The 9,301-nt window shown below is 36.2% G+C and overlaps 1 protein-coding gene across 1 annotated transcript; it reads left to right on the top strand.

Moving 5' to 3' along the window:
- Positions 1 to 6,212: 6,212 nt before the first annotated feature.
- LOC149876884 (uncharacterized) lies at positions 6,213 to 7,118 on the top strand. The gene has a single exon (XM_090074789.1). It carries the CDS (start codon positions 6,213 to 6,215, stop codon positions 7,116 to 7,118), a length of 906 nt encoding a protein of 301 aa, XP_089930915.1.
- Positions 7,119 to 9,301: the final 2,183 nt, after the last annotated feature.

Below are 9,301 nucleotides of genomic sequence, written 5' to 3'. Positions count from 1 at the left end.
GTGTTTTCAAAGTATGGATGGATTATTCCATTGAAAAAGCAAAACTGGTCTTGATGTGGCTGAAGCGTTGAAAAAAATATTTAAAAAAAGAAAGTGTTCCAAATTGTGGGTAGACAAAGGAAAAGAATTTTATAACAAACATGTGAAAGCGCTGGGAGTGCAATTGTATCCCACTGAAAACGAGGAAAAAAGTTGTGTCGTTGAGCAGTGAAACAGAACGATGAAAGAGAAAACGTTTAAATATTTTTCAGCTAACAGCACTAATAAATACATTGACGTTTTAGATGAAATGATGAAAAATTACAACAATACAAAGCATTCCTCCATCAAATGACACCAGTTGAAGCTAGCGAAGAAAAGAATAAGGTTTGGATGAATCTGTATGGAAAGACGCAAACTGAAAGACAAGAACCAAAATTTTCCATGGGTGATAAAGTGAGGATCACTAAAAAGAAGTCTAACTTTGAAAAAAGGTATACTCCGAGATGGACTGAAGAGGTTTTTACAGTGTCAAAAGTTCAGTATACAGATCCGCCTACGAATAAAATTGCTGACGCTAACGGAGAAGAAATTCAAGGTACTTTTTACGACCAGGAAATGCAAAAGACCAATCAAGACATATTTAGAATTGAAAAAATCATTCGCAAAACAAAGAGTAAGTCGTTAGTTAAATGGCTAGGATATTCAGATTTGTTTAACTCGTGGGTGGATAATAAAGAATTGATACGTTTTGAAAAATGAGTTAAGTAATTTTCTTTTCTTTATAAAAAGATGAATTATATAACTGTTAAGAATTTTGATGAGAGTAAATTATCAGTGGGAGAGATTCATTCAGCAACAAATCCAATTCAGTTTCAAAAGGTTCCTATGTAATGAGTATCCTTCAGGTAAAGGTCCAGTTGTATTGCGAACTCCTGTTTTACATTCTCTTGGAGTGTTTAAGAGTTTGAAATTAGAGATTAAAGAGTTGAAAGGTTATTCAATGTCTCTTCTGAGCGAGGAGGGGAGTAAATTTGAAGAGGTGACTGAAAAAATATCAAAATACCTTCGCGAGCAGGTTAAAGAGTTAATTCCTTTGTTGAAAAAAAGTGGAAGATTGAAGAAGATAGTAACAGAAGACTTGTCTATTTCAAAATCAAAGCCAAACAAAGAAAAAAGGGTCGGACATAGAAGTGAGTTCAGTCTTTTATTCAAAGAAGGAAGGTAAAATGAAAGTGATTAAAAATCCTTTAGAGTATTTCATCAAAATTGCGAGGTGATTGCTTCTTTAAAAATCGAGGGAGTGTTTACTGATTCAAAGGTAGAGTCTATTCAAGTGAGTGTTTCAGAAGTAATGGTTGTAAAGATTAATAAAAGTGTCATGACTGATTTAGAAGATTTTTAAATTTTTAAACGAATTTAAAAATGATCAACGTAGAAGGAGTTATTTTACCTAAAGAGCCTTTAACAAATTTTCAATTGATAAAGGCTGCTAAACAGTTAAAAATTAAAAACTTTAGAGGTGTTTTTGTAAGAGACCAGTTGCCAAAAAAGCCAAGAAGAAAAGAATGCGGTATTGTGAATACGGGAGATACTAGAACTAATGGATTTCATTGGGTGTGTTGGTTCAAAGAGGACGATAAAAAATATAGTTTTGATTCTAACGCCCAACCCCCTCTTGTGGAGCTCGTCGATTATTTAAAAAGTCCAGTTCTTTATAACAGCGAGAGAGTTCAATTTGGAGACACATCCTATTGTGGTCATTTATGTCTTTACGTCTTGAAGAAAATGGAAGAAGGATTGGACTTTTAAAGCATCATTGACAACCTTTGGTAAAAAAAAAAAAAAATCTGCAGTAGATAAAATGATTGACAAGTTTGGAAGGACAGAATTGGGAAAGTATTTATACAACCCTTATTTGGCAACAGCAAGTGAGCTGTATGTGAGAACGGATGGAAACAGCACTATTACTGCAGACATTGATTTTAATTCTCAAAAAATCATTAAAAAATCAACAAAGAATTATGTGGACACGCATTCGTCGGGAGGAACTGGCACGGTGATTGGAGCTGCAGACTTGGATTTAAATTTTCACAAAGCAATCAATTTAAACGAGCCTACAAGTCTTCATGACGCCGCCACAAAAAATTATGTGGACGTCAGTTCAAGCATGCGTATCAAAACAGACGGGTCAAGCACTATCACGGGAGACATTGATATGAATTCTCACAAGTTGATCAATGTCACTGATCCTACTAGTCTGCACGACGCTGCCACGAAATCCTACGTGGACACCAAAGTCGCTTACAATAATATTTCTTACGCAGACATCAACATGACATCACACAAACTCACCAATTTGGCTGAGCCCACATTGTCTTCAGACTTTGCCACGAAAAATTATGTGGACACTCACGTGATAGAAGGGACTGGAACGACAGTTGGAAATGCAGGTTTAGATTTGAACTCTCACAAATTGATTAACGTGACCAACCCCACCAATGCGCAAGATGGAGCGACAAAAAGCTATGTGGACGTCTTGTCGCAAAAATCAAACTTTTTAGGCTTGGTTCCAGGATCAGGATTCACATCTTTAGGATTAAAATCGCAAACGGTGGCTGCAGGTCTTCCTGATGCTGCTTTTGTTTTGACCTACTCTGGTGGACCTGGAATTTTAAGAAGATTGTGGTTGGCTTTTTACGGAACCGTCACTAATGGATTGTCTGTTCCTGAAAACGTTTTTATTCGAATTCATACAGACGGTGAAATTAACGTGGGAAATTATTCAGAAATCACAGATGCCGTAGGTATAGACCAAACCGCCCTCGCTTGCGACTTGCTCTTCTCTCCTCTTGGAGGACCGTTTTACGCCAACTCTTTGCAGGGATACAATTTATACAGCACCACTTCTTTGGGAGGCTTTTTCACACTTGACATGCCTTTCAACACAAGCATCGAAACTGTATTGCGAAACAAAACAGCTTCAGCCATCACCTACTGGATTCAGCCCTTCATCACCACACTCTCCTCCATTCCACCCTCCTTACCGTTTTACAAATTGTACTCGAGGGCGTTCAGATATTTCCAAACCTCTTACGGAGACGAATACGTTTTGATAAGATCCAAAGGTCGTGGAAATGGCGTGTTTTTGAAATAGATCAGAATGCACATCATCGGCGCCTCTGGAAACTGGTGGGAATCAAGAGTGAGAATGTACGATGGAAATTTACCTCCAGGGAATGGAACTGTGCTCAGTCCTTGGACTCCATACAATGCAAATAATTACACTACTTTCCCTGGGTTTGACAGCGACAGCAAATGCATTTTCTCTTCTTCCGGATTAGAAGATTTTTACTTGTCCTCATGGAACGGATCAAACATAAGCTCGTTCAACAACAAATCAACGGGACTGCTGTATCAGTCCACGGCTTCCATCAACTCCATCACCACCATCTCCTTTTACAGAAATTTCGGAGAAGCAGACTCCATGCCCAGCGTTGCACCTGGAAGAAGGCTCGTTGCCACGCTAAACTCAGGTGATGCTCAATGGGTCAATCCAGAAGCTTTTACCTTTTACTCGGACAAGCGTATTTATACGCATAAAAAAATAATTTTTTAAATAAAAAAGATGCAGTGTGTGAGAAGAGTTCATTATGATAAAAAGAAAGAGTGGAAAAAATGCGTTATTGTTCTTGACAAGTATTTAAAGCACCCTCAGTTAAAAGTAGGTGAGAGATATGAGATATTTGCTCAAAAAGATATTCATTTGATTCGACTGTCTAAGCAAAAGATTCTGTTCATGTTTGGTATTGAGAAGGGGATAGCGTTGGTGAATTTGAGACATGGTCTTAATGTAAAGTTGAATTATTTTAATCAAAAACATTATGATGATTTCAGAGCCTGCGGATCTGATCTTTATGGATATTTACAACAAAAGCGACAAGGACGTTATTGTTAAAAAAGGCGAAAGCTTGTACTTAGTAAATTTTCTTTAAAAATTATTTTTTTTGTCTTAATAAAAATGGATTAAAAAAGTTATAAAGAAATATATCCGAGTCTTCCTACGGCTCCCACTGAGGTTGAAAAATGTCATTCTTATCGACTTAAAAAATAAGCGAATTTCAGAAGGAGATGGACAACGAGAGAAAAAAGAGAATTCATTTAAGTAAAAAGTACCATCACGCTTTTAGAATTATATCTAATGTGGACACTTCAATGCAAGTGTTATGCATAGCTCTAGGTACGGTTGGAATTAGTCTTTTGAGTACGATTGTTGCCAACCCAGCAGCTATTACTTGTGAAGGTGTAGCTATTGGAGTAGGTTTTTTATCCATTGTTGGAGGGCAAGTGAATAAAAAGTTGTCGTTAAAAGCGGAAAAACATGAAAAGATTAAAGTTTTGGCAGAGACAAAATTGAACACGATCAGCGACCATATTTCAAAAGCATTGGTGGATGGAGAAATAAAAGATTCTGAGTTTCAGTTGATTTTGGAAGTGCTTCAAAAGTTTAAAGAGATGGTGGAGGAGATAAGATCAAAAGCTAAAAAAGGAATAGATAAGTTGACTAAAGAGTCTTTGATTCAAAAAGGACGAGAAGACGCGATTCAAACGTTTAACAACCTATTTAAAAAGGGACAATAAGATCGCTTATTTTTTTCTGCGTATTTTAAAAAATGACCTTTTATAAAATGCAAAACCCGAATAAACGGGATGAGATTGTGAAAGAGGTGTTGGCGAGAAGAAATAAACTTTGTCAAGACAGTGTGAATGAAAAATTGATGGATTCTCAATTTCAGACGGATGTGAGCAAACTGAGAGCAATAAAAAGGTCATAGAGAGTATTCAGTCTAAGATTGAACCAGTAATAGAGCCAGTAATAGAGTCTACTGCTATAGATGAAACAGTTCCTTTAGGCAATATTTCTACGACGCATTTGAGTCTTCAGAATAAAAGAGGGAAAAGAAATTTAAGAACAAGTTTGAACTGATTAGAAACAAGTGTCAATATAGCATTGGAAAAATAGGTGTTTTGTTTGAGGGAGATGATATGATTGTCGGAGGTAAAAAGTATGAAGAAACAAGAGGTCTTTGGGAGTTGATGACTAGTCCAAATATTTCAAAGAATTTCGACGTGACAGATTTGGCTAGTTACTCGGAAATATTGGTAGATAGCGGAGCCGTAAAGTCAGATCCAAGAATGAACAAGCCAAGAGCTTCAGAGATTGAAAAGTATAATAGTATTATTATTCCTATTGAAAAAAATCTCAAGTCTCAAAAAGGTTATGGAATTGTCGTTCTTCCAAGCGATCCGAATGCGTTAGTAGAAAAGCTTCAATTAACTATTGCTTCTTGTCGTAGTGGAAACACGGCTTCCAGAAACGAGGCTGTGAGCATATGTGATGAGCTGCTAAGACAAAAGGTGATTAGAAAAGACCAGTACAAATCAATTCAGAGATGCATTGCAAAATAATTTTTTTGCTTATAAAAAATGATCGTTTACAGAAAGAGATATGTGAGAAAACACGTGATTGGTGGAAGCGGTATATTTGAAACGTTTAAAAATTTCATGAGACGAGCGGCTGCGTCGAGCGCATCGAGAGCAGCGTCGACTTTGGCTCATAAAGTGGCGAAAAGCGAATTGGGACGAGAAGCGATTACGGCTGCCAAGTCTGCTGGAAAAGAATTAGCCTCATCAGCCATTTCCACTGCTAAAGATGTAGCTATTGATAAAGGCAAGAAGGTCATTGAAAAGGTGTATGTCAAGACATGAACACCAAAAATGACTCAGAAAAACAAAGACATTATTTCAGAGTTGGTAACATCTCCAGCTACAAAATCTGGATTTGTAGACGAGTATTCCATGGTGGGAGGTTCTTTGAGTCGTAAAAACGCCATTCGAATCCAAGGCCTGGTTAAAATGGGAAATGGCATGAAAATAATCTAAAGACGCGCGTTCGGAACTTCGGAACATCGGAGATAAAAAAATTTTTTTTTCTTTTATATAAAAAATGGCAAACTCCGAGATTTAAAATTTTACAGAAGAAGTCATGATTGATGAAGGAATCGAGAGATTCGAGTTTCACGAGTATGAGCCTGTGATCACCATATTAAACAACACTGGAGAGATAAGAATTAATATTGAACAGCAAGATTTGTTTACGCTTCCTTCTAAGGTTTATCTATTGGTTGAAGGAAGACTGACTAAAGCAGATGGGGCGATTTATGCAGACACAGATGCGGTTACTTTTGCAAACAACGGTATCATGCATGGATGCTGATCTTGCTAATAACTTTGGATTTATCAACAGACACGGTTACATTATTAAGCAACCTGTGGATAAAGGAACCTTTTCGTTTTGCATTCCTTTGAAACACATTTTTGGTTTTTGCGACGATTACGACAAAGTTCTTTTTGGTTTTAAGCACACTCTAACCCTTGTGAGAAAGAGCGACACTGGCGCCATATTTAAAGCTAATGCTACAGGCGCAGGAAAAGTCGATTTGACTAAATTGTCTTTGTTTATGCCTCATGTTACTCCCTCTCTCTTGGAAAGCAACAACCTTTACAAAATCAACGAGTCTAAAGTAGACGTTCCATTATCGTTAAAGTCTAGAAAATGCGATACCATTTCTGTTCCCGTGGCTAATACATTTAGTTGGAGACTAAGTGCGAGATCTTCTAGCGAGAGACCAAGATATGTCGTGATTGGATTCCAAACCAATAGGGATGGCAGTCAAGACCGAAATCCATCCGTTTTTGATCATTGTGATATTAAAAACATGTATGTGACCATAAACAGCGAAAGGTATCCTGCTGTAAACTATGACCTGGACTTTAAGAACAACAAATTCTCAAGGGCTTATAGAGACGCGTGCAAGTTTGACAACAAACTTTACGGCATCGACGATATTGCAGCTCAACCTAATACGACCGGTTTAAACTACAGATACATTTGCCCTCTCTTTGTTTTTGATGTAAGCAAGCAGGCAGCAAGATTTAAATCAACCGTGTTGGACGTTCAAATCAAGGCATTCTTTAATGCAAACGTTCCTGCTGGTACTCAAGCCTTTGCTGTAGTCATTTCTGATAAGATGCTCAGGATTAAATCCGACGGTAAAAAGATGAACGTTGTTTATTAATAATTTTTATGCCTCTTAAAAATGAGGTACACGAAAAAAGATCTTAAAAAGCTGCTGAGAGAAAACAACATCACTCAAACGTCTAAAAGCAAATTGTCTTTGTTGATGCTGGCTTTAGAAAACCATCTGATTGATAAGAGCGAATTGATGAAGGATGTTGAGGAGGATAGGCCGGTGAAAAGACCTAAAAAATTGAATTCGAGGTAAGAAAATTCATTCTTGTTTTAAAAAAGATGGAATTAGTAAGATTAGAAAGAGCAAATGAAGAATTTGAAAGAGAAAAAGAAAGCTTTGAATTGGAAAAAGAAAAATTTGAAAGAGCAGAAGAAAGATTTTTGAAGAAAAATGAAAGATTTAAAATAGCAAAAGAAAAATTTTTATTTGAGATGGAAATATGTAAATTGTAGATAAAAAGATTTGAAAGAGCAAATGAAAAATTTGAATTGGCAGAAGAAAGCTTTAAAATGGCAAGTTCAGACTTTAATATGTATAGAAGATCATTTAATGCAGCAAAAGAAAGATTTGAATTTGTAAAAAAAATCTATGGAAGAGGGGAAAGTTCGGATGATTCTTCGTCAGATGATGATTCCTCGTCAGACGATGATGAGCCTGAAGAAATGAGATCATGCACTCTTGCTGCTTAAAACATTAAACAAATATAATCAAGTATTAGGTCTTTATTATTTTCTCGATGAATAAGAACACCGATGTTTTATGATTGATCCATTGAGCAAACAGTATTCGGTGAAGATACTATTAGGTCGTAATTATTTTAATGATGGAAATAATAATCGCTTTATTCATTCCTTTGGAGATCGTTTGTATTTTATTGATGAGTATGGTCAACAACGTTTTATCTATTTTAGTGTTGAATTAAATGCCTTTTATTTTATAACTAACACTCATCATTTTATTAGTTTGGATGATTCGGATGATTCGTATGATTCGGATGAGTCTGGATATGAGACAGATGATTTAGATTGTTCGGAAATAAAAGAAAAGATCGAAAAAGAGATCGAAAAAGAGATCGAAGAAGATTGCAAGTGGGGATTTGAGATTGAACCTGATCCTAAATATAATATTTATGAATATGCATACGAGGATGAGAATTTGAGTTAAGAAAATTCATTCCTGTTTTAAAATGGAAAGATTCGAAAAAGCAAGAGAAAAATTCGAATTAGAAACAAAAAGATTTAAATTTGAAAAAGACATATTTGAATTGTTAGGAGAAGGATTTGAATTAGCAAGAAAAAGATTTGAATTGGAAAAAGACATCTTTGAATTGGCAAAAGAAAGATTTGAAAGAGAATCGGCAAGACATATTTAAGACATTTTTAATTCAAAGAATTAAAAATTGATTTGAGTTAAGAACTTTTTTTTCTACTATTAACAATGGATAGAATGACCGTGAGAGAGTTAAACATGATGACTGAAGACCGTGCTATCAAAGGTATCTCAAAAATGAGAAAAGTCGAGCTTATTGAAGCTGTTAAAAATACAAAACCTTTTATCGGATATGGACCTGCTCCACGCTGAAGGTTAACGACTGATGCAAGACCGATTCCTGCTCCAAGACCGTCGCCTGCTCCAATGAGTCAACCTCCCTTTGCTCCAAAACCGTCCATTATTCCACCTGTTGTGAGGTCTGACGTGTTAAAGCCTCCTCTTCCTCCAAAACCAGCTCACTTGTAAAATCTTAATATTCAAAGATCTCTCATCTCTTCGATCCACATTCTTGACAATCCTGTTGTCGATTCAACGCCTGTGCTTTCTCCTAGTTTATTTTCAAGGTTTACAACCGCTGTGAAAAATGTGGTTACTCATGGTTATAACCAAGTGCTTACAGTCATTGATCCTTACGTCCCAGTGTTAGTGAAGAAAACCGTAAGCAATACACGAGACGGAGTTGAAAAAAGAATAAAGTCTCTCAGAAGCATTGTATTAGGTAAACCGCAAATAAAGTTTGAATTGACTGATCATGCGCTAAATTATATTACCAAGCAATTTTCTTACAGCCCTTCTGTAAGTTATCAAGACCCTGCAGCCTTTCTAAACATGGTTAAAGATGCTGCGATTAAAGTCATAGAGATAAACACCAAAACGAACCTTGTTTTAACATGTTTTAAATGATACAGGTAAATATGGTTACAGGATTAGAGAAGATTCGAACTGTTCCTTTTCCT

Source organism: Hydra viridissima, unplaced genomic scaffold (assembly GCF_058129835.1).
Source record: "Hydra viridissima isolate aposymbiotic clone 2 unplaced genomic scaffold, HvirCarnegie_v1 scaffold_17, whole genome shotgun sequence".
NCBI classification, from domain to species: Eukaryota; Metazoa; Cnidaria; class Hydrozoa; order Anthoathecata; family Hydridae; genus Hydra; species Hydra viridissima.
This window is presented reverse-complemented; position numbering and strand designations above follow the sequence as displayed.

What these genes read in the sequence shown, in the direction of transcription:
- LOC149876884 (XM_090074789.1), top strand. Translation starts at nt 6,213, where the DNA reads ATGCGGTTACTTTTGCAAACAACGGTATCATGCATGGATGCTGATCTT.